We start from the raw sequence: 26,496 nt of genomic DNA, 5'->3' as shown, positions 1-26,496 counted from the left end.
GTTAGGTATCAGGAATTAACAAGTCCCAATATGTTCCTGATATGGACATTGAGATAGCTGCTCTATGTTATGCAGATTCTTATCAGGAGCAATTCATTCTGACCTGATGCTGTGTGGAAAAAGGCTCAAATAATGGAAGACAATTTTTGTGTTCAACAGCTATACGTATTTATATAGTGCCTTTTAATAAAGGAAAATATCCTAAGGCACTTCACAGAAGCATAATTGGATGAAAATTGACACTGGGCCATTAGGATGACATGGAGGATATTAGGATGTGTGTATAAAGCTTGGATAGAGAGTAGGTCTTAAAGGAAGAGAGGAAGAGGCAGAGAGGTTTAGAAAGGGAATTCCTGGCTTAGGGCCTTGTACTTGAGTGTGTGGCAAAGGGAATGGTGGTCCACCAGAAGCCTTACCAAGGAAAAGGTTAACATTTCTAGTCTCCTGGACAAAGGATTTCTTATTTCATTATTGATTTAATTTTCTAACCAGTCTAGAAAAAGTCAATTGTGATTTCAGAATATTGCTGTATAGTTTCTTCTTTAATTAGCTGTTTAAACAGGTTTCAGTCATATCTGATTAAAGGATAGGCTTGCAAAAGTCAATACAATTTCTCTTTAATTCTGCATATGGTGTACAATATAGAAATTTATAGGTAGCAGGAAGTGACTAATGTTATTTAATCAAAGGATTCAGATGATGACATGTACCATAGAAGGGAGCTATTATACTCGTCCGTATCTATAATTTTATTATTACATGTTTGGCCTTGGTGAAATTGTGTTAATGGAAGTTAAAAACAGGCCTTAGGTTGCACTGATCTCAGGCCTACATTTAACGCAAGAAGTTATTTTGATGTCATCATTGCAATAACATAGTTTTGTGACCCGTAGACCATACGAGAAACTGATTTGTTCTAAAGCAACTTGTAACAATTAAGAGCCCAGTATAGATTTGAATAAAAGATTTTAATTGCCTGTCCAAATTTTTCCTCTGATATTCCCTTTTACTATCTCTACATGTATAACTCAAGCAGGAATGCAAGTGTGGTCTGGTGCTATTCACAGCTGAGCCCAATCCTGCTTCACTAGACATTTACAAACAGAACAACAATTGAGACTGGGATCCCTGATGTATCCCTGTCTCTTTCTTTCTTTCTTTCTTCCCATCCCCACTTGCTTCATTTTGTTAAAGAAGCTAGCCTCCAGCCATTGGCAATAGTGTTCCCAAAAATAGATTTGGCCTGTGCCTCAGACAGCAAAATAAATGGCTCATGTTTGAAGTACTGGCCGTAGCACAACAGTTGCTTTCACAATTGGTTTGAACTGGATTGTTCTGCCATACAATTAAAAGGACCAGTTTCCACAGTACTGTATTGCATAAGTAAATCAAACACTTTGACAGTGCTCAGAACTACACATTGATAAACACCTCATGGCTGACACTGCCATCTTTATTGGGCATGATAGTCTCAGATGCAAGAGCATCAATGGGGTTAATTGGGCAAATGCTTTTTTCACAAGAGACAAATCTCTTGAAATGGGGATTCGTCCCTCATCTAGAAGTGTTGCCACTGAGAAATACGCTAAATATCTTGCTCTAATTACTTCATATCTGGTTGCCTTTGCTTTTCACCTTGTTCATCTATTGTCAGGAAGGGTCCATGAAAGATTAGAAAAGTCACAAACATGATTTTACATTAATAGTACTGCACAGGGTCACATTATTAAAGTCATCACAAACTTTGGAGTATCATAGATTTCCCTATTGTTAAACAGGACAGATGTAGCTAAACTGAAAGCAGCACAATTAATACCAGCAACAACGCCTGACCACATTTGTTTTACTCAGTACTGAACCTTAATTTATAAAAAAACCTTATTAATAATTCTAGCTTCCTCTGTCTCTCCTGACCCTCAGTCCTTATTGATTTACATGAGTATACTACCAAACGTGGTTGAATCTTTTGGGTCAAGTTGTTTACAGTATATTTGTCATGTGTAGACATTAGAGGGTGTGGAGCAGTGGTGTGAGCCAACGGCTTGGGCCTATTGTTCTGTTTGACTTATTCTGCTATCTGCCATCTTCATAGGTTTCATATTATTTGAATTCTGTACATATTGAATATTAATGAAGTGTTTCCAATATTTCTGTTTAGTAGTCAGTTGCTTTCCTCTTCTCGGCTTTTCCATTTGACTTCCTCTTCTTCAAGTGAGGTTCATTGATGGAATATAATTGCATGGGCACTACCAGTTTATCACTATTAGGCCAAGGAATCTTTTCTAAAGACCTAGCTTAGTGAGAAAGTATTATTAGGTTATTCCATCATGCAGGGTGTATGTATGTGTAATGTCTATAGGAAAATTGGGAGCAATTTTGATTGTAGTGAATTTTTTTCATTCATTTCTGGAGGGTAGAAATATACCGTTTATTTTTAAAGATGTCTTAAAATTTTAAATGCAGATTCTTCAAACAGCAAGGCAGACTTGTATTCCAGGCTGTTGCATTTCATTTCATCTGCTCTTCTGCTTTGGACCTGTAAATATTATAGTCCTGTTTGAATTTTATGGATCTGGAGGTTTGGAAAGGACAACGTTTAATTCTGTCACCTCATTTGGTGAATAAACCTTGATTCAGAACGCCAACGTTGGTCAGCTTTGGTAGTTTGCCCTATATGCAAAATGGGAACATTGGAGAATTGGGCTTCATGAAAAATATAATTGATGTATTTACCTAACTCTATCACTCTCTAAATTTTGAGAGAACATAGAAGGGAGTTGCCTCTTTTCTGGGTTGGGATAGACAGGACTCTTGGGCTGCATGTGATTCAAAGTTTGACCAGTCCTGACCTAAGTGTTAAATAGTAAAATTCCATCTAATAACCTCTTGCTGCACATATTCTCTCCTGAAACAAAAATTGCTGGAAAAACTCAGCAGATCTGACAGCATCTGTGGAGAGAAAGAATTAACGTTCCGAGTCCAGATGACTCCTCTTCAGAACTAAAGAGAAGTAGAAATGTGACAAAATATATACTGTTCATGGGGGGTGGGACAGATGAACCTGGATAGAAGGCCAGTGATAGGTGGAGGCAAAGGAGAGATTGCAAAAGATGTCATAAACAAAAGGTCGAAGGGGTGTTGATGGTGGTGATAGTGGCTAAAGGAGGTGCTTATGGTGACATTAAGAGTAGAAAGCAGGATGAGCCAGTGACAGATGGGGTGGGGGGAGGGGACAATGTGGGAGAAAAGGCCAAAATAGGCTGAGGTGGGGATAAAACAATGAATGGGAATAAATTTTTAAAATCATAATAGAAATAGGTGGGAAAAATTATATAAAAGTTTAAAAATACATTTTTGAAAAAAAGGGGTGAGGATGGAGGAGAGAGTTCGCGATCTGAAGTTGTTGAACTCAATGTTAAGCCTGGAAGGCTGTAAAATGCCTAGTCAGAAGATGAGCTGCTGTTCCTCCAGTTTGCGTTGAGCTTCACTGGAACATTGCAGCAAGCCAAGGACGGACATGTGGGCATGAGAGCAGAGTGCTGTGTTGAAATGGCAAGTGACAGGAAGGTCTGGATCATGCTTGCGGACAGACTGAAAGTGTTCCACAAAGTGGTCACCCAGTCTACGTTTGGTGACTCCATTATAGAGGAGACCGCATTGGGAGCAGCGAATGCAGTAGGCCAAATTGAAGGAAGTGCAAACTTGAAAGGATTGTTTGGGCCCTTGGACGGTGAGGTGGGGGGAAGGAAAGGGGCAGGTGTTGCACCTTCTGCGGTTGCATGGGAAGGTGCTGTGGGAGGGGGCTGAGGTGTAGGGGGTGATGGAGAAGTGGACCAGGGTGTCCCGAAGGGAATGGTCCCTACAGACGGGGGGTGAAGGGAAGATGTGTTTGGTGGTGGTATCATGCTGGAGTTGGTGGAAATGGCGGAGGATGATCATTTGAATACGGAGGCTGGTGGGGTGAAAAGTCATGACTCTGGGAGGGAGAGGAAGGTGCGAGGGCAGAGGGGTTGGACACGGTTGAGGGCCTTATCAAGCACTGGGTTGGAAACCTTGACTAAGGAAGAAGGAAGACGTCAGAAGCACTGCTTAGGAAACAGATGCGATAGAGGCGAAGAAACTGAGAATGGGATGGAGTCATTGCAGGAAGCAGGGTGTGAGGAGTTGTAGTCGACGTAGCTGTGGGAGTCGGTAGGCTTGTAATGAATATTTGTAGATGGTCTATCACCAGAAATTGAGACGCAGTGGTTAAGGAAAGGAAGGGAAGTGTCAAGTGATGGGCCATGTGAAAGTGATGGAGGGGTGGAAAGACTACTAGGGCCATCTGTCACTGGCTCATCCTGCTTTCTATTCTTTAATGTCACCATTAGCACCTCCTCCATTAGCCAGCATCAGCACCATCAACACTCCTTCGACCTTTTGTTTATGACACCTTTCGCAATCTCTCCTTTGCCTCCACCTATCACTGGCCCTCTATCCAGCTTCATCTGTCCCCCAACCCCCGTGTACAGTATTTATTTCACCACATTTCTACTTCTCTTTAGTTCTGAAGAGTCATCTGGATTCGAAACATTAACTCTTTCTCTCCACAAATGCTGTCAGACCTGCTGAGTTTTTCCAGCAATTTTTTTTGTTTCAGATTTCCAGCATCTGCAGTATTTTGCTTTTATTCTGTCCTGAAACATTCCACTAATCCGTCACAGCTAACCTTGCTGATCTACATTGACCCTTAACCCATGCTGGCTCAAAAGTAAAATTTTCATCAAGTTTTAGTTCATCCTTGGCCTTTCTCTTCCATAACTCCTCCTATACAACTCCTTCAAGTCTCCCAATTCCTTTTGGCTCTGTTTTGGTTTTACAACTGCCAACCCCAAACCCCCTCCCAGCCTTTGTCCTTCTAATTGGAGGTTTTGCCTTTTAACCGTTTAAGTCTATATTCTAATTTCTTTCCTAAACCACCCAACTCCATTAATGGATTATCTTCAAAACTCACTTCAACCAAGCTTTTGTTGAACCTCTTTGTCGAATAATGCTTTTGTGTAGCATCTGAGGGCATTTCTTTCTATGTTAAATAAACTAATATGTACAGATGAATGTTGACTGTCCCATTAAAATACAAACACTCAGACATTGTCAAACTGCTACAGTGAACAATAGCATCACTGTGTGCAACTGATTATCATTTTAATCAGTCACCCCAAAACAATTTTGTATATTAGATTATAATCCGAATGGATAAAATAATTTTTTGTACCTTTTTTAGGTCAAGAGAATCAGCAACACCTCAGCGGCAATCAGGTGACCGTGAAAATACATCCATACAAACTGGAAGACAGAAAACAGCACTTTCTGCTTGTAAAGCCTTAAGTGATGATATTTTGATTATAAACAGAGTAGCAGGTGAACATGTGATACAAAGAAATGGAGCACATCAAGACTCAAAGAGAAGGACTGCTCAAATGAGGCGAAAAAGCGAGTCATCGGATCAGAGTGTGGGGTGTGAAAGGCAGAGCCGGTACCAGAGTACAAGTCTGCCAAGATATGGCACTGCACGCCTTTCTCGAGAGCCCAACAGGGCAGTGAGTCAGAACTCGACTACCCCAAAAAAGGGCAAGTCACAAAACGATGCCATCCTAATGATCAGCCGAGGGAAAGAGGGACAGCATTCCTGGGCTCATGCGGGCGAATCAAAGGATGATAAAGGAAAAACAAATAAAAGAATACCTAGAGCCAAATCACCTGCTCCATTTGCCTTAAATAATTTGCATACAACACAGACAGAGACAAAATATCCAACTTCTTTAGTTGCCAAGGGGAAGACATCTGTGACATCCAGATCATCTAGCCCTGTGCCTAAAACTACTTCATCCATGCAACCAATGCCTTCCTCTCAAACTGGGAGAAGGACTCCGCAGATGTTGTGCTATGATAACAATCAGAATGTGTTGAATGTTTGTGTAGCTTCCCATGGCCACGAGCCTTCTATTGGCTGCAGTGATACAAATGGGTGCACCCTGAGCCCCTCATCAGAGATTGATGGCTCAGAGGAAATATTCAACTTGACCCAGGGTTTCGATCCCAATAAAGAACAAGAGCTGTACAGGAGCTTTGAGGAGGAGTTTCTGGCAAATACAAAGCAGGTCCTGTCGGAAAGTGGTGGCAGCGAGACCTTTGGAATGTTCCTTGATACTAATGTAGCCCAGCCAGTCCGAAAAGCAAAGCAGAGGATGACTGGTTCTGTGCACTGCTCCACAACCTCATCTACTTCTTCCACAAACTTAGTGAACAAACTACAAAATCACCTAGGAGAAGAGGCAGAAAAACTGATGCCAATGCCGCTGGAGCAGTCATACAGTCACTGTAATTCAGTGATAAGTGAGAACCGGGAAGGATGTGGCCAGATGGACACTGTAGATGGCTCTGAATGGAATGGAAGGTGTCCGAGTGTATGCACCACAACAAATAATGTTCTAAAAACTATAGAAAATGTAAGTGAGCCTATACTGTCAAGCCCTTTAGCTGAAAAGAGGTTCTATATGATGGACCAGCACAGTGTCTCCAGCCAGAATGGGCCACCAGAACTGGAGAAGGAACAGAATGGAGAGGCCCCCACTGAAAAGTGCACTGAACAGGAGGAATGTAATACAGTGGACAAAATCACCACTCAGAATGCGGGTGATGATCAGGGGCGTGAAAACAGTGAAGGGTCCTTCATTGAGACTTCCAGTGAGTCATCTATTAATGTCCAGCTGAATTTCCATCACAAACATGCTGTTCAAATGAGGCCCAAGAAAGGACTAAAGAAACCAGACCGAGTGCCTTCTATCTACAAGATGAAGCTTCGTCCCAAGATTCGACCACGAACAGACAATCGACCAGAAAAGAGACCCTCGCAAATCCCCACACCAGTCAGCTGCAGACAAGGGCTGAAGTCTCCAAGATCACCACAGAATTCTCTACAAAACAGCAGCCACTCTCGACGGAAGTTGAAGCACAAAATAATCTTGCACAATGAAGAACTTCAGAGTTCTAGAGAGGACCTCCTGCCATCACCTACCTCGGATGGTAGGGAAACTCCGCCTGTAAACCAGGATGAAAGCTCCTGGGTCTAACCTAACATATAATACCCCTCATGTTTACAGCTTCAAAATCCTTGTTTTTTCCTTTGCATTTGTATTGAATTGAAATGAACCAAATTATTATAAGCATCTCAGGTTGAATGCATTTCGGGAAGCTTAGAAACCTTAATCTCCCAATGTAATTAATATTGAAGTAATGGCTGATGGTCTGTACTATACTGGGAAAGGTTTGGCAGGAGACATGAATCGATTGATGGATGGGATGACGGGAGCCATCCGATTGCCCGTCTGTCTTCAGTTTTGCACCCCAAAGCAGGCAGGGGTCATTGCTGATATTCGATTATTGTGATTTATATTGGGGATCCTTTTACATTACTTCCTGCATTCATCTATCACCAGGACTGTTGGCCGTAGTTAGTGTTGAGTGCTGTTAGTTCAAGGGGCGGTGACGTTTGGTCCTTGTTGATATGTAACGCTTAATCCTGACCGTTCTGAACCCGGATCATTTTGTTCAATTCTGTCTGGGGAATCTGTCTGGATAGGTGACTGGGGGCTGGTTGGGCTTGGGGGCCTGTTCTGTGTATGTGTGATTGAGAGAGGGGAAGCCAGTTTAATGTAACCTTGTTGAATTGAGCCCGAGCAGGTTTGAAGGTATAACCAGCCTGAACACTGTTTGGACAAGGATGCAAATTGTCCCAGGAATGGGTTTGCATTTCAAATGTGGTACCAAAACCCTACGGCCAGTGGTTTGGGGAGGGAATGGGGCAGCAGCCGAAATCCATACCAGGTTAGTCTGTCCATTGGAGTTTATATGCTAACTTTCTACTTCACTAATATGTACACCATGTAGTTACTTCATAGCTGTTCACTTTCTTGTTTGGTTTGAAATGAACTATCTCCAGCAGGTGCAGAACTGAAAGGGTTCATTCTTTTTTCCCCACTTTTTTTTTGGTTATCTTTTGTCAGATCTTTCCTCGGTCCCCCTGTGCTGCCAATCTGCTAAAAGTCGGAATGGTTCTTTGGCAGGTTAAGTGTCGAGAGGAGGGAGATGATGTTCTGCCTTTGACTGGGGTGTGGATGCTCTGGTTAGTGACATTTAAACACAGCTTTGCTGAGGAGCAAATATGACTGTGACTGCCGAATTATCCAGTATGGTCCCTGATCTTCAGAGAGTTAAAGTGCTGACAGTAAAAGAGCCCTGCAGATTGGAAACCTTTTGAGGGCTGTCCTGGATAAGGGGTTAGCCATTTTAAAGAGATAGCGATGCTGGGCGCAGCTCTTGGTAGTGCTGTGGTATTTTATGCATTGTTTGCACGTTACCTAAACACTTTACCCATTGTACACTGGTACCTTGCCCAGTATCTGTGGAAGTGGTGCTCAGTGTGATTATGCTGCTAAAATAAAATTAATCAGAGGATAATCAATGCTATTGTCTTAATATCTAACCCTGGATTGTTTTCAGGTCCGGGAGGAGTAATTTTAACAGGGTTCATTTTTTAAAAAATAAAATAAAATTAAATTAATTATCCATTGCAGTCACTTTAGCGATTTGGAATTTGAGTCAGTTTTGTTTTGCTTATCCTGTAATGTTTGTGGCTCACTCCCGGCTGTGACAGGTAATGTGATGGCTTTAAGTGCAAGGAGTCCCTATTGCCTCATCACAAACACTGCTCATCTCGCTTGGGGGGTTTTTTTTTTTGGTTTGACAGTCGGCGCACAGAGTCACAGCTGGAAACATCTGCACAGCATTTTATTTCACAGTATTTACTATTCCAGGACACATGGTTGTTGTGGGGTTTCGGGAGGGTATGGCTTTTTCCTTTTTGTACTTTTTTTTCCACTATTGAATGCTCATGTGATAAAGCACCCAACCAGCAGCTTTTAACATCCAGCTACCAGGATGTGTACAAGTGCAGCTGGCAGTGAACCCTTGCAACCTCTGGATGCATGTGGAGGGCACGGGGGGTGTAGAAGGTGTGAACCCAGGCACTGCCACTTCATGTCACGGTGCCTCGGTGCTCCCAGGGCCTGGCTGGTGATCCGCTAAGCTCTTGAGCTGCGGGAATGCCAGGTTCGGATGCTAAGACCGCCTCCGGTTGGTGCTGCAAGATGGTGCTGTGCCAGAACTAAACTGCTACCGTGGGGAATTGGAGAGAGGCGAAGCATCCCAACACCGGGGGGTTGGCTCAGAGGCCAGGAAGATTAACACAATTACATACTCTCTAATAATTTAGGTCATCCCGTAGGTATCTGTTGAAACGCTGATTTATTTAATGCTATTTACCAAAGAGGGTTTATATGGAGTCCCTGTTGACTTTGTCTCTCTGAAACTGCACCAACTAATTTGATTAAGGTGCAATTTTAAAATATAAGGCGCAAACTTTAAAACTACTGTTCATGTGAGGTTGGCACCTTTTTAATGAACCACTTCACGATTATATTTGGAATTTTCTTCATTACTTGTAAATCCTGCTTTACCACAGACAATGGATGAAACATTTCAAATTGTCAGCATTTTCAGGTGGCATAGATTACTAGCACGATGTCTTCCTGATACTGTCCTGAGTGATTTATGATTTTTGATCTGTTAAATTAATGAACATTGGCCTGGTGCACTACAGTCTGAGGTAAACTGAACCCTGTGAGTGCTGATGTTTCTCCAACATTTGTCCCATGGCCAGATTGCTGAGGTATTTGAGAAATATTTTGCTCCAATTCCCCTACGTTTTAGTAGGCGTGTAGATATAGTGCTTGTCTCTCCAAATCAGACCCATGGGTCTGACTCTGTCTTTGGGATTTCTGTGCATCTGCCAGACTAATAGCACTGGAACTGCACCACCCATATTTCTCAATTTGGGAGACTGTAGGACATTCTATCCTCTCTCTCTCCCTCATTTCTTAATTTCTAATTTTGATTCTGGATTTCAGTTTGCAATGTGAATGAATTATTTATGCTAAAACGTGTCCCCTAGTACTGACTTAACTTGTATAAGAGATTAAGCTGGTGAAGTAAACAGCTTGAATGCAATCAACACATTGACACCCATTCATGTTAAAACATTAGGTTTTATTTGCCAGCTTAAATATTGTGTTGAAGGACGTCATGTCTAATTGTAGATCCAGTCATGTTGCCGCTATTTGCAGGAACAATGTTTGCACGATGAAGTGTTAAGTACATACTGTATTAACCTAATGCAAAATTGACATTCTTATGGAATATTGACTTTATTGTGTAATACATATTTAGAAGGTTGGTTGTGGGGTATTTGTTTTTTCTGGGCATGAGATATTTATTGTGTAAAATAATTAAGTATGCAGTTATTAACTATGCAATTACAACTGGTAATAATATGTTTTAAAGAACTTTTAGCTCTTGAAAGAATAATTGATAAACACTGATTGTAGTGAACAGAGAGTACACTGTTCAGCTGAGCATTTGAGAGGGACGTTGGCACTAGATGTGTATATATTAATTTGTGGCACCTTAAACCACACAGCTAAATCCTGAAACTTTCTCGTAAGTAGAACTTGAACAATGCAGCCGGATTTTTGCAGACTGCATATCAAAACATTAATTTGCACAGTGCTTCTCAAATTGAAAAGTTGAATAATTAAACTGTTATGCAGATATCCAGAATTTTGCCTGGAGTGGAATTCCTACAGTAGATGAGTTAATGAATGAATAATGACATTTGTTTTGTTAGAATTCAGTGCTTGAAAGGGAATTATTCTCGGACCATTTCAACAGTAGGACTCAACAGGATATGCACATAGTATCCAGAAAGGCAACTGATGTCTGAATGCACTAACAGAACAGGTGCTTTAAGAACAATAGTACAGTAAATAAGGTTTGGCAGGTCCAATTTGCCAAGTAAAACAGTACAAAGGAGCAGAATTGCTGACAAGTGAAAAATTCACTGCTTTCCCTCACCTCAGTGGTTGTTGATCATGCCAGAATTCAACCTTTCTGTCTCTCCTTTTGCCTCTGATTCTCTTTCTCATCTCTGACTTTCGATAAAACAACAACTTCAAGAATACAAGTGAAAAGTTAACCATATTAGGGCAAAAGTGATCTGAGCCTTTCCCTCTAAATATCTAGGGTGGGACAGACCTGACCTGTATGTGCTTTCCTCTACTTTGTCTTGTCAGGGATCTGATAACTTCAAAAGGCTCAGGAACAGGCTGAGCCGGATGGGAATGGGAAAAGAAAGAGGTTATTCTTGCACTTAGCAAGATTTGTTTAAATACATAGTTTCCATTTAAAGAAAAATTAGTCTTGAAGATAAACAGGATTTGCATGTAGCAATTTACACTTGGCTTGAATTGAACATTTGTTCTGAATTACAATTGGTGAAATAAAATCAGTAGGGATGGTGTGACAATTCAGAAGACGGGCATCTTTAACTGAGGTTATTCATATGAGTATAACTTTGGGAAACAGTAAAAGTGTTGATGACTTCCGTCCACCTTTTCAGCAGAAAATCTGGAGAAGCATTAGTGACCATAATGCTGTGACAGTCTTGATAAGATCCTTGAGAACATATTGTGCAATGCATATGTAAATTGTGAGGCTGTACACAGTGCTGCAAAACAAATGTTTTGCCTTTACCCCCACCCTTGCCTTAAGTTAATGCTTCTGCTATGAGAGATGTACATTGTGTTTGCAATGAACAATGTGTGAGTCTGCTCTCTTTGGTGTGGAGCAAATGAGGATTTCAAGTGAGACTGCATTCGGTAGACGTTTGAAACTTGACATTTGGGATCAAGTGATGTCATGGAAGAAAAGGACCATGTACCAAAAATGTGTAAATTGTAGTTTATTTCAAAGTAATGTCACACACAGATTGTATTATTTTAAAAAAAAAGTGTAATAAAGGTTTTTTTTCCAGAAAAACTGGATGTGGTTCCTGTTTGAAGTTTCCTCTCATCTCAGGTAATTTTGGAAATACTTGCGTCAAAGAGGAAAAATAAGTTGGGATGTTTTGGGCACTTGGGGAATACAGTACAACATCAAAACAATATCCACCCGCCTTCTCTTGCAGATGCTGACTGACCTGTGTGTTCAACGTTTTTCAGTTTTTTAAATTTTGTAATTAATTTTCCTCCTATTAAAGTGAAAGGATATGGATTCTGAAGGTAAATTGGCAATCTTTGAAGAAAAATTACAGTTGAATGCGTAGATCCACCCAATACCTGTACTAAAATGGTTCTTATAATATTGGGAAAAAGATTTTTTGGTTCTACAATGGCCAACAGGTCATTATTTTCCCATTTATTTAACGTAGTTAGAGTATTCCACATGTTAATTTTTGTTGTCTGCTATCCTTCTCTTGGATTTTTTTTTTTGGTGAGTAATGAAGTTGGGCCACCAACTGACTATTTTCTATACCCCGCAAACATGGGAGTGATTTTATATGCACTATTTAAATATTCATGTTATTTATTTGGTCAGTCCATGGATTTAACTATAGGTTAAACAATAAAATGTGGCAGGTTCTCCCTCTCAGCTGTGCTACTGGTTGGATAATCTTGAAGGTGAACAAAGCATTTAGCGATGGAATTCAGGATGTGGGACCTAATTGGCTGAAGCATTTCTAATGATGTAATGAAGAGAGTAGAAAATGCACAAATTTATAGAGGGCTTCAAAGGGTAGAGGCTGTTTTCCCAACCCGCCCCGGGTGGACAGTGTAGAACTAGGGGTCATTGTCTCAGGACAAGAGAGCAGTTATGTAAGACAAATGAAAAGCAATTTCTTTACTCAAAAAGGTGTGAACTTTTTGAATTCTCTACCCCAGAGACCTGAGCGCCGCTCATAAAATATATTCAAGACCAAGATTGATTTTACATTTCTGGACACTAAGGAACTCCTAAGGATATGGGGTGGGAGGTGAAAGTGGAATTTGAGTTAAGAGATCAGCCATGATCTTCACTGCTAATACAGGCTTGCCGAGCTTAATGGCCTCATATATTCTAGTGAGAGAGAATATAGTTCAACAAGGATAGAATATGAGTGAGTGTGACTTGGTGTGGGATAAGGTACAGTAGACAGAGCTTGAGAGAAATGTGGAGGATGGGAGGCTAGAGATATGTACAATCCAAAGAAGGTCCCATCAGCAGATAGGTTGAAGTAAGTGTAGAGACGGGTGATGTTAGAATTGGAAATAGGTCTTTGTGTTAGGTTGGCTATAAAGCACATCTTGGGATTGATTAGGACACATAGCAAGCAAACTCATTGGGCTTAAGATGGTGGCAGGGGAGGATTGAATTGATAGCAAGGTTATGGAGTTTGTGGTAGAGACCAATGACGACGCCCTTAATGTTTTATTGGAGGAAATTGAAACTTATTCAAGACTAGAGTCTGACAACACAGACAACGGAAGCAAAGATGTAGGGCTGATGGGTACCAGTGTACATGTGATGTTTGTGGATGCATTGGTCTGACTCCAATTTCCTGTTCCTCCTACAGAATTCCAAATAAAAACCATTATTTTTCAATCCCTGGTTTAAGTTTGGTTGTGTTCTTAAATAGTTCATTTTGAAATAATATTTTTCCAAATTTACTTGGATCTGTAAGGGCCCAATTTTTCCCCTTAATTTGATGTTTAATAAAGAACTGAGGAAACTGTCAATTTTTGCTGATTTTTAAAAGTGATTTAAACAATTTGAAATACTGAAAAATGTTGATTTGTAGATGAAGTACAGTAAAGTTCACAGTAAATCCAGCCAGAGATGTGAGGCTGAATTCAAAGCTGTCCTAGTTTTTTTAAAAAAAGAGATTTTATATTCCACAATTTTCCTATTCACAGTAAGGTCCAATAGTTCTTGGAAAGCTAAAAGAAAGATCATAATCATTCAGTAGAACAAATGGCAATATTTAGTTTAACAAATAATCACATCACATTGCACCTGTTTCTCTGCAGTGCCCCTTGGATGTTAATGGATGGATGCACATGTTTGCAGCCTCTACCCACAGTGCTGCTCAGGAGTTCTTGAAACAAAAGTAAAATATGCCAGTTATATTGTGCAGAACACTCGATGTAACCACATTTCCACATCTCCTTCACCAGGACACTTACAGTCTTTCGTGGAGTGAAGCGCTGTTTTTGGAGGTCTCTCTTATTTCCAACAATGATAATTGGTACTTGCTTTGGATAGGTACCCCTGAAAAATAAATGGAAAGTAGCAAATATTATTGTTTAAGAGTTCTTAAAATGTACCAGGGATATTTTTTTTTTCTCTCCTAGCCTGAAGCTGTTGACTTGTACAGTCAGCATTTGCTAAGGTTTAATAGCTACACTTGCATATGAAAAATGGTCATTTGGATGGTCTTCTGGGAACCAAAAGAAAAATCACTGCGGAGTCCTTAACTTCTCACAGAACACTAACACACTATTCAATAGGGATTGCTGGATAGAAAACAGCTGATGAAACTAGACAGCTTTTCCCCTGTCCTATCTCATACCAACAGAGCAAAGGTCAACTAATGTATATGAATTGAGCACTGGTTCCTACTCTCACTGTTAATAAATTATATAGCACCTTTCAAATCCTCAGTGTCCAAATATGTTTATTGTTAATGAATTACATTCAGAACACACACACTTCTATTTTGTAAGCAAATTTAGCAGCCATATTGTCCACAGCAAGATCCCAAAAGGAGCTATTTATTTTTGATACAAAAACAAATGCTGGAATTACTCTAGGTCAGGCAGCATCTGTGGAGAGAGAAGCAGCGTTAACGTTTCAGGTTCTCTATCACCACACGCTGCTTAACTTGCTAAATATTTCTAACATTTTCTGTTTTTATTTTCACACTTCAGCATCTGAAGTATTTTGCTTTTAATTTATTTTTGATATTGTTCAAAGGATAAATGTTGACCAGAACACACCTCAGCCTGCTTTACAGAGGCTGTATTGTGGGATCTGTTCAATCATCTGAGCAGTCAGGTGGTACTCTAGTTTAAGGTTTGATCTGCAAGATGACATCTCTGACAATGAAGCACTCTCTCAGTATGACACTGATCTGTCTATCGAGATTGTTTTCCAATGTTGGAATGGAGCTTGAGCAGATGATTTTTCTGCTTTGGAAAATGCACTTTAACAAAGTGTACCCCAATTTGTAGGCTTTGAATCACCAGTGGACATACACTCACATCAGGTGCATCGCTTTCATCTCCACCTGCACCCTTCTGCCAATGTGGTCACACGATCAGCTGCCTGGGGTGCAGCAGAGAGGCTCAGTCTTTCCTGACAGACTTAAGATGTTGCAGAGTTAGTAATGGGTGAATTCATTGGGAAAGGCACAAAAACTCACTTTGCTGCTGGGCAGGGTTGGACTTGTGAAAAATTTTTAAATGTTCAGTACAACTGAGTCATTGAGAGTGTAGAACCTGTAGTGTACTCAATGATAAATGTTGTAGAATACATGAATATTAACCATTGAGGCAAGGTAACTGGCCCCTTTGGAATATGAGTCAGTGGCCTCAGGCAAGAAGTGAAGAAAATTGTATGACAACCATTCCCCATCAAAAGAAAAAACCTTTGGGAATTTTTGTATTTTCTAGTCTGCAGGATTAATCCTGTCAGCACAAGTGATGCACATGAGGTTAGGAAGCCAACTGGCAGCTCCTTTCACTGAATCCCTGATTTGTGATGAGAGATGGAGTGCCTTTTCTGAATAAGCCTGTCACCAAACAAAAACCACGCAAAGGTACCCCCTTTTTGGAGGGCAAAACTAATAAGGAATGAAACCATAAACAATGGGAATCTTTTAAATTAAATAATATTCATACTTATTATAGTCTGCAGTTCCTTCAGTGCCCACCAATGATGGAATGCCTCAAGTGTACTGGTGGACACCATGTGCTCCTTCTGAGCCACCCAGGTGCAGATAAGATTGCAGAATAGAGGTAGGCTGGCAGAGCAACCACCCCCATGGGTCATCCCCAACCTGGACTTGTAAATGGTCACATTAGCCAGGCCCAAGAGAAGGCACCTGTTGCAATATGTGATCTGTAGCCCACCATTCCCTTTCACTGTTACCCCAATGATGTAACTCAATGTTGTAGGGTGCTAAACTTCCGCTTGCATTCTTTCACACACTGCACTCATGATCTGATGATGGTATTATGTCACGATGCAAGAGTCAAGCAGATTGGCAAAGGGAGGAAGGAATAGCAGGCCGCTCTTGTAGCTCCTCCTGGTGGCCAGCTTCAGAACAGTATTGTCAAAGCCCTGGCAGCACCAGCACATGGAAACTGAACAAAGTCCCATCTTTATCATAGAGACAGATCTTCAACAAGAGGTGGCCATGATAAAAACAATAAACTTGCTAAAGCCATTGTGACTATACATTACCATATGTTGATTCTCCATATGTATATCTTTGGTGCTTAAGCAGAAATGCAAGAGAACGGGATTTGCTGACAACACAAGAACACAAAGAGGAACAGGAGTAGACCATACAGCCCATCGAGCCTGCTCTGCAATTCAGTATGATCATTGCTGATCTTAGGCTTCAACTCTATTTTCCAACCCGCTCCCCATACCTCTGAGAAATCAAAAATCTGTCTATCCCAGCTTTAAAATGATGGAGTATCCACAACCTCTGGGGTAGAGAATTCAAAAGATTCACAACCCTGTGAGTGAAGTAATTTCTCCTCATCTCAGTCCTAAATGATCAGCCCCTGTGCCCCCCTGTTTTAGACTTCCCAGCCAGCAGAAACAAAATCCCTCAGCATCTATCCTATCAAGCCACCTCAGAAATTTGTAGGTTTCAATTAGATCACCTCTCATTCTTTAAACGCCAGAGAATATAAGCCAAATTTAATTAGTCTCTCATCATAGGACAATCCCCTCATCCCAGGGACCAATCTGATGTACCTTCGCTGTACCACCTCTAATGCAAGTATATCCTTTAAATGTGGAGACCAAAACAGTACACAGTATTCCAGATGTGGTCTCACCATAACCCTGTACAACTGTAGCAAAACTTCTTTATTTGTGTGCTCCAATCCCCTTACAATAAAGGCTAACATGGCTGATCTTTGAAATTTGCCTTCCTAATTGCTTGCTGCACCTACACGTTAACTTTCTGCAATCCTTGGACAGGCGCACCCAAATCTCTTTGAACATCACCACTTACAAGTTTTACACCTTTCAAAAAATATTCTGCTTTTCCATTCTCATGACCAAAATGAATAACTTCACACATCTCTACATTATATTCCTCTGCCATCTTTTTGCCCACTCACTTAACCTGTCTATCTCTTTGCAGCTTCTGTGTCCTCCCCACAGCTTTTCTTCCCACCTAGCTTGGTATCATCAGTTAACTTTGACACATTACTCTCTGCCTCTTTATCTAAGTCATTAATATAGATTACAAATAGCTGAGGCACCAGCACTGATCCTTGCAGCACTCCACTATTCACTGCCTGTCAACTTAAGAAAGCCCTGTTTATACCTGCTTTCTTTCCATTAAACAATCCTTTACCCATGTGAAAATATTATCCCAAACTCCATGAGCCCTTATCTTGCCAATTAACCTTTTGTGTGGCAGCTTACTAAATGCCTTTTAGAAAGCCAGGTATACTACATTTACTGGTTCCTCTTTATCTATTAGTTACATCCTCAAAAAACTCTAATAAATTTGTCAAACAGGATTTCCCCTTCATAAAGCTATGTTCACTTGTTCAATTCATATTATGCTTTTCTAAGTGCATTGTTAAGACTTCCTTAATAATAGTTATTGAAAAGTAATTTGGCTCCTGCAGTGTTCACTTTTTCTGTTAGGTTTTCAAAATATTAATATTTATCAATCAATTGTGAATAAGCATTTAGCTTGATTTTTCCATTAATTATTATGATTACAGATTATTATTATAGATCTGCGATATTAATTCTTACCAATGTTCATAGGTTTGACATTAAAGATCATAAGATCGCAAGAAATAGATGCAGGAGTAGGCCATTTGGCTCACTGAGCGGCTCCTCCCTTCAATAAGATCATGGCAGATCTGACTGTGGCCTTAACTCCACTTTCCTGTCTGCTTCCCATAACTCTTGACTTCACTGTAGATCAAAAATCTGTTCTACTCAACCTTGAATATATTCAATGACCCGGCCTGCACCACTCTCGGCTCTCCTTTTCTTTTTGAGATCCAAAGGTGGACTGTCCTTTTGCAGTGCCATCGCTATGAACGATAGATGTCATATTGCCAAAGAAAAAGGCTTACGCTATAAAAGGGTATAAAACAGCCCAGGAAATAGTGAAGAAAAGCACAATTCTTACCTGACTTCTGCAATTTGCTGCCGAATCATTTTCACGTATTCAAAACTATCGAAGCAGCAGATGTCATACACAAGCACGTATGCGCTTGCATTTCTAACACCTCGGCACCGAGAATCCGACCATTCCTCCAAAACAAGAATGAGGAAAATGTGTCACCTTAACATGGACAGCTGCTATAACAAATTAACAGATAGCATTTACTTTCTCAATTATCAGTGGTACAACATGAAATATTCAAAATCTATTGGTTACAAGCTGATTTGTGCACAGGACAGACTCATTAATTTTATGGATGGCCATCCTCTATTTTGTCCTCTCTCATTTCTCCTTCTGGCTGCTTGCTTCAACATGTACTTCCAACAACTGAGAGCAAGCAGGTCATGGCCCATGACTTCTGAGGTTATCGTGACCCAGACACTGTGGTGTTGCTTCGCACTACTCGACCTCTTGAGATGTTCCACTCAGTGATCTAGCTGAAAATTAAATTAACTTTGTCAAAGCTGCAAAGATGTAATGGAAATACCTGGGCCCCATGAAACACAGGAACTAAGTTTGACTGAAGCCACACGTGTAAAAGTATTTCACCCTTAGATGTCACGGTAAAGGAATAGAATCTGAAGTTCAGTGCCTTAATTTAGGAAGTGCTTCCTTCTTCATTGGCAAGTGGTGACAAAACTGCTCAGAGACATTGCCATATTTTTAATGATTTGTCTTTGCACAGGAGTAAGGGAAGATTCATTTGAAAGGGCTCAAGGTACTTCAGGATTCTCAAGTGAAAAAAGGGAGTCTGATAACACAGTTATGGAACCATTCACTGAGGGCATTCAGTATTGGAATATTGGAAGTGTCACTCCATTGTTTAAGAAGGGATGGAGGAAGAAACAAGATCATTGCAGATTAACATCCGTTGTGGGAAAGTTACTGGAATCAGGGATTGAGTGACTGACATCAAGTATAAGAGTCAACATGGTTTTCTGAAGGGTAAGTCATGTCTGTCTAAATAAAAAATGTAAAATGCTGGAAGTACTCAGCAGGTCTAGCAGCATCTATGGAGACAGGAACAGAGTCCACATTTCAGATCAGTGACCTTTCATCAGAACTGGGAAAAGGTAGAAATATAATAGATAATGAGCAAGTGAAGAGGTTAAGGGTGGGAAGAAGAACAAAATGCAAGGTCTGTGATTGAGTGGAGGGCAGGGAAAATTAAATGATAAGTAGTTTCATAGTGCATGGCAATGGCACTCAGAGACACAAAGACAACTGGCAAGGGAATACAAATCTCATACCTATGCCAGATAGAATGCTTTTCTGTCCTATTCCCCTTATGATTTTCTCCTTTTACCCTTCCAATCATAAAGGTATTTTGGAATGGGCAGGTTGTCTTATGAGGAAAGGTTGGACTGGCTAGGCTTGTACCTGCTGGAGCTTAGAAGAGTAAGAGGCAACTTGATTGAAACATAAAAGATTCTGACGGGTCTTGACAGGTTGGATGTGGAGAGGATGTTTCCTCTTGTGGGAGAATCTAGAACTAGGAGTCACTGTTTAAAAATAAGGAGTTGCCCATTTAGAACAGAGATGAGGTAAAAAAAAATTCTCTCAGAGGGTCATGAGTCTTTGTAACTATCTTCCTGAAAAGGGGGTGGAAGCAGGCTCTTGAGTATTTTAAGGCAGTGGTGGATAGATTCTTGGTAAGCAAGGGGGTGATAAGTTATCGGAGGTAGGCAGGATGCAGATTTGAGGTTACTATCAGATCAACCATGATCTTATTAAATGGCGGAGCAGGCTCAAGGGGTTGAATGGCCTATTCTTCGCTCTATGTTCTTTAAACACTGCAGCAGCCCTCTAATACCTTGTCTGCGTGTCCATTCTACATATGTGAACCTAGACTGGAATGTAGTCAAGTTAATCTATGGCTGAGTCCAATTCTATCCCCAAATTAAAGCCAGAAACACCATCTTGCAAAGCACTATTATATAGCAATTATGTGCAGGAGTACTGGCTGATTTTTCCCCTCATTAGCTCAGGAGCATTGGGTGGTACACAGTTATTGGTTATGACACAGTTAGAAAACTGTGTGTAGTTTGGGTTACTGCATGATAGAAAGCAGATTCAAGCAGTAGATAGTGTACTATGTAGGATTCATTAGAGTAATACTGAGTTGGGAAGCAATAGTTATGAGGGGAGATGCTGGTACTATTTTCACTGTAGCGGAGAAAGCTAAAAGGAGATTGAATAGAGGGTTTTGAAATCATACAATGTTCCAATAGGATAAATATGGAAAGATTAGGGCTGAAATTGGTTTTGGGTGATGGTGCAAAATGGCCAATAGTGAACTGGCAGCTTGTTTTACCCTCACCGGGTTTTCTTCTTCATTGCCTTTGATTGCTACTTTGCTTTTGTCTGTTCAGAACGGCATACCCAAGACCAATTTCAGCCCTAGTCTTTCCACTAGTTGGGGAATCAGTGACAAAGGGTTATTAATTTAAAATTATCAATAGTAGAATGAGAAGAGGCTCTAAAAGACATTTCTTTAAGTAGAAAAAGCATGGAATGCTTTGCCACTGGGAATAGTTGAGGCACAGACAATTGCATGTTTTAGGGAAAAGTGAGTAAGCATTTAAAACAGAAAGATTGGGATGATGTGGAGCTAGGTAATAAATCTAGTTTTGGTTTGGTATAAGAAAGATTAAAAAACATATAAAATGAGCCAAATGTCCTCTTTATGTGCTGCAAACATCTATGATATGAAGAGGATTTATGAGCTGTTGGATATATATTAGTGTTTAGACGATGTAGAGTGTTTAGAATAACTGTCCCTGAATTTGTTATTACATAATTTCTTAATCTTAACTGTCCCACAACTCTCTGATAGCCTTGAATGTTAGAGGGTTGTAACTGGTTGAAACCATGTGCTTGCAGATTGATATTTGCTATAGAATGAAAGCTTCTATTTTTAAGGAGAGAGCATAAGCTTGTAAAGATTTCATTAATTTTAATCTCTGGTTCTCAGTTAATAGCTATTGAGCAATGTGCTAACACTGAGAATGAAATTAATCAGCCAGATGATTTTCTTTTGACCTTACTCAGATTTTCCTTTAAGTCTTCATCAGCCATACTCCAGCTTTTCCGTGATACCAGCTTGTTATGGGAATATCGGTGTAAGTATTCAGTTTCAAGTCCTTTGCAAAATTATCTCAGTCATACTGCATAGGTCAATTAGCAGCATCAATCTCCTTGGAAACCTGTAAGGACTAAGGGTTAGGTGTACAGTGGGTGGCATGAAATTGGTTTGATATTTGTGTAGAGATAGGAATTCAACGAGAGGCTCTTGAGGCATAAAGCTTATTACGGAGCTCCAGATTCAGGCATAGAATTAACTTAGCTTCAGTACAAGGGGATTCAAGCCGCTCCTGTAATTATATTTATTAACCGAATAAATGGCGGTAGTAAATGCAGCAATGTGTGGAGGAAGGACTATGAGAGGGTTCATCCACTCCTAAAATTGCTCCCTTTAAAACATGATTGGCCACACATATTGCACCTCAACAGAGCTGGCATTAGCTCACCAGAAGGGAAAGTGTGAGAGAGGGACTCAAACAGAGCATATAGGACAGTGGGGAAGTGGAGACAAATAATAAGAGTGCAGAGAAAACTTGGCTAATAGGAAAATATTGCATGTGCTGCAAAAACCATGTTGCCATCAATAGCACCTCTGTGATAATGAATATCTTAATATGAGAAGGTGGAGATGAAGATCAGCATTATATTGCACAATTCAGTGAACACAATAAAATGTCAATACTGTATAAACAGAATCAGCACATTACAACAGAACTGCTTAAAATGCATTAAATCTACCAAAGTTCAATCTGCTACTACCATGGCATGATTGTATTTTACTTTATCACAGATTTCAGGTTCTGAAGTTCAAAACCCAGAAACAATTCTTGAGCATCGCGTGTACAGAAATTACTTTTTCTACAGTAAGCATGGGAGTTGGCTGTTGTTTAACTAGTTTTGCAACTGAACAGTAAAGAGTCATTCAGCATTCCAGTGTTTGTTGCAACAACAATGTTTGTATATGTAGCCTTTGGAATCCAGTACTGATCTTCCTATTGTGATGGAAATCTGAGGGGGGGTCTTACACAAGAATGTTCTTCACTAATGCTATTCTCTGTATACCAGACCCATGAGAAGCCAAGGAGAATAATGACGTACAAGTTACAACATAGTGTTATGAACGGCAAAACATATTCATTTCAATCTAATATTCCACATGACCGAACAAGATATTGGAGGAAAGAGAAACCCAAGCTGATTGAGTATTCCTTTCGTAAAATGTGTTTGATTACTTGTATGCTTTTTCAATTTATTTTTTAATGTAAAATAAATTTAAAAAATTACAAATACACATCCAAGGTTTTCAGATATTCCAATCTCAGAAGCAGCACTCAATTGGGTGTTCTTTATCTTGCAATGCAAAATATAATACTCCTGCCACATTACATTGTTTACCATGAGATCTAATTTCCTTGTCACATTTTATTGTAGCTACAGTCCTGTCGCAGGAGTCAGTAGACATATAGTTGAGAGCTGGTGATAAGCTCTATCAGAAGGACAGCAACAATCTATCAGCACAGGCTTATTTACAGAAAGCAAAATAGTTACTTATAGAGAGCTGAGCACATTTAGGGCCTTGTGGGCACAACAGGCATCTAAACTTACAGCTGAGCTATTAAGCACAAACATTGCACAACACACAGTTGTGTCATCAAAGTTTTGAAGGTTTTAGCTGGTTAAGCAGCTCACTAGCTGCTTGACAAGCAGTTTAACATGATTGTTGATGCAACCCAATTGTCTAAACTTTCAGCTAAATCAATTTTGGCATTGTTTAAACACCTTCCTGCAAGTTCATTATCAATACATCTGTGGTGGAGGGACCAGGGGTATACCGACAATACTCAATTTTTGATTTTTGGAAGCAAGAGTATGCCCACTTTTTGGCAGGAATGCATAGGATTGCATGGCATGTTACAGTGCAGAAACAGGGCAGTTGGCCCATTTAAAAAAAAAATATTTGTTCATGGGATGTGGCTGTCACTGGCCAGGCCAGCATTTGTTGCCCAATCCCTCAATGACCATGAGAAGGTGGTGGTGAGCTGCCTTCTTGAACTGCTGCAGTCCATGTGGAGTAGATACACCCACAGTGCTGTTAGTGAGGGAGTTCCAGGATTTTAACCCAGTGAGAGTGAAGGATATAGTTGTGAAGGAACAGTATATATAGTTCGAAGTCAGGATAGTGTGTGACTTAGAGGGGAGCTAACAGATGGTGGTATTCTCAAGCATTTGCTGCCCTTATCCTTATAAGTGGTAAAGGTATGTGCCAGTGTTTATGCTCCTCTTAACCCTCTTTAGTTAACCCTATCAGCATAACCTTCTACTCCTTTCTTCCTCGTGTTTATCTAGCTCCCCCTTGAATGCACCAATGCTAATTGCCTGCTTGTGGCAGTGAGTTTCAATTTCTAACCATACTCCGGGTGAAGAAATTTCACCTGAATTCGCGATTGGAATTCCCTATTCCTATTTATTGTCCCTACTTTTAGTCTTCTCCACAAGTTGAAGCATCTTCTCTACATGTACCCAATTAAACCCTTTCATAATCTTCAAGACCTCTTTCAAGTGATCTTTCAACCTTCCTCTTTTTAGAGAGATGAACCACAGCACGTTCAGCAAAGGGTTTATTGTAAATGCCCTTTTTTCATTCTATAGAGGCTAAAGTATGAATGGGAATTCAACATTTCAGTTATCCCTTGTCCTGTTTAGCATATTTTTCACAGACCTACACAGGTGTTTAATCGTCACATCCCTTTCCTCTATTATATATACATACATATATATACACACACCCTGTAAAACCCCCACTCACACAGTCTCCATTATATATTGTATGTTAACTTTTTCTGTTGTAAAATACGATATCAAATAATGTCAACTCCATGAATTAAGAGTGGAGCTGATAATAAATCTCTCGGTGCTACAAGGTAAATCCACCATCAGTGGGCCCCACTTCTAAAATTTCCACATCACCACTGCCAGAGACGGAGACAAATTCTTACACTTTTTGGGGATAAAAGTTCCCACCTACTGCCGACTGGAAAGTTGCAAATTACGCACTTCTACACCTTAAGTATAACTCCATTCCTTACCCAATTTTCTCCGACGTTAATCCCAGGAAAGCCCCCCGGGTTTGCAGATCATCTCACCCGCATTAAGCGGATTTCACCCGTGAGTTTCGCCTCGCCGTTTGAATTCATATTAAAACATGGGAATTGTTAAATCGCTTTCACAAGGCCGTGGACATTCAGGGAGGAGTTTGTTTTGTGTACTTTTAACCCCTACCCTGTAATGTATACCTTTCACTTTCAGAAGGGTTAAAAACAAAACCATTTGTGATCTGGTCAAGTACCCACCCCCCCCCAAATAAAACTAGAAAGTGACACAATGGGAGTGAGGAGTTTGATAGAAAGAGAAATGGGATATGCCAGGAGCAGGAACAAGCTCCATTTCCCCTACCTGAGCACTGGTTGATGGAAATGTTGGAATCTGCGGCACATCCATGATCTTCAAGTCGTACATGTTACCGTTCAAAATCACTGAAGGTCTGTGAACGTACCTTGCTCTGGTCGGGGTGTACACGTGGCTGAAGTCATTGTAAAGAAACTGGCGGATTATGGCCGTTTTCCCCACTCCGGGAGATCCAAGCACGGCGATTGTAAAGGTGCCGACCATTGTCCCACTCATAGCTCGACAGGCTGGAGGAGATCAAACCTCAGACTGGGGGGTGGGGGGGGCGGGGGTTGGAGGGTAGCACCCCGCCCGCCCGCCCGATTCCCGGACCTCACTACTCTCCTCACAACCCCCCTTTCCCCCGGAGCCTCTCTTCACACAGTCCAAATCTCCTCAGCCTCCCGGTGGTCTGCCTAGTGCAGAGAGAGAGAGCGAGAGACCCATGAAGTTGGCTCTCTGTTTAACCCTGTGTTTAACGTGACAGAAACTGGGTTCTGCTTCTAATTAATCAGATCGCGCTGCACCCCCTTCCTCCCCAAACTGACCCTGTGGACCTCCCCTCAAATTGCTGTCTTGTGGAGGAAAGAGTCGCGTTGGGTTCCCGCCGCCCTCATCGGGACTCCATTCTCGATTTACTCTTCAGGGACACTCAGAATCAACGCTATAAAACCTTACGTGAAATTAGTTCCAATTAAACAACGGAACTTTACACCAGACATAACAGCAACAGCTAAATAAAACTAATGTATAAATAATTTTAGAATTAATAACAGTTTGGTTTTGCCCATTTATTAACAAGCTGTACCTCTGCCTATTCGAATGGCAATTTGGCCAAGTGTAACTGGAGTCCAAGCAGCAGATTCAATATTTAACTGGCACATTACTTATGTTTCTCCTGGTTATCCATACTTGGAGTAAACTGTCCTGAAACGGGAGCTGGAATGCCCTGAGATTTTCAAAAATCATGTGTGTTAAGTATTAGTTCAGGTCTGAGCTGAGTGGAGCCCTCACCGACTTTAAACCGTAGTTCCTTAGCCTGACCTGACTTAAAAGTGGATGGAGAGTAGAGCTATCCATTTTTTTCAGATTCACTCTCGCTTTTGAAGTTACTTGCGACTGGATTCGGTACAACTTTTACAGTGAAGTAAAATCCAGGCATTGAATCCTCACAGTGGAACAATGTCACCAATCAAGAATCAATGTGACTCGTATTATATATTTGGAAAGGAAAGAAAGTGGGGAAGGAACAGCGTGTGGGATTTGTTGGATAACTCTTTCAAAGAGCCAACAAGGGCACGATGGGCCGAATGGTCTCCTGCGCTATAACTTCCTATGATTGTATGTGTTTCTCCTATTCGTTGCACGTGCTAATGAGGGGACGGAAGGTTGAAGTCATACAAGGCCTACATGACATGCGGTGTTATCCTCCGCTTTTTCAATTTATTACTGTCGTTTTCACTGCCCTTTACCTCATTATCAGGCATTCATTATAACCTACTCCTTGGCTTAGGCTGTTAACTTGTAATTGGATTTTGCAAAAAATCATGAATAAGGGCATT

General features: G+C 40.7%; 2 protein-coding genes and 1 long non-coding RNA gene across 3 annotated transcripts in view; 2 read left to right on the top strand and 1 right to left on the bottom strand.

Moving 5' to 3' along the window:
• Nucleotides 1–11,968, top strand: part of LOC121285879 (GAS2-like protein 2A) — a 65,271-nt gene extending 53,303 nt beyond the window's left edge. The window contains exon 5 of the mRNA XM_041202801.1: nucleotides 5,264–11,968. Coding sequence (XP_041058735.1) covers nucleotides 5,264–7,112 — 1,849 coding nt within the window. The 3' untranslated portion in view covers nucleotides 7,113–11,968. The remainder of the gene's footprint in view (nucleotides 1–5,263) is intronic.
• A 402-nt stretch (nucleotides 11,969–12,370) lies between these two features.
• On the bottom strand, nucleotides 12,371–25,159 carry LOC121285880 (ras-like protein family member 10B). Its single transcript, XM_041202802.1, has 3 exons — nucleotides 24,944–25,159; nucleotides 18,371–18,495; nucleotides 12,371–14,241 (listed from the first exon to the last, which is right to left on the bottom strand). The coding sequence occupies exons 1-3, from the start codon at nucleotides 25,157–25,159 to the stop codon at nucleotides 13,971–13,973; spliced, it is 612 nt and encodes a 203-aa protein (XP_041058736.1). The 3' UTR covers nucleotides 12,371–13,970.
• On the top strand, nucleotides 19,112–22,685 carry LOC121285881. The gene is made up of 3 exons (XR_005944828.1): nucleotides 19,112–19,351; nucleotides 21,458–21,528; nucleotides 22,556–22,685. It is a non-coding gene; the product is annotated as an uncharacterized LOC121285881 (long non-coding RNA).
• Nucleotides 25,160–26,496: the final 1,337 nt, after the last annotated feature.

This window comes from Carcharodon carcharias, chromosome 13 (genome assembly GCF_017639515.1).
Source record: "Carcharodon carcharias isolate sCarCar2 chromosome 13, sCarCar2.pri, whole genome shotgun sequence".
Lineage (NCBI taxonomy): Eukaryota > Metazoa > Chordata > Chondrichthyes > Lamniformes > Lamnidae > Carcharodon > Carcharodon carcharias.
This window is presented reverse-complemented; position numbering and strand designations above follow the sequence as displayed.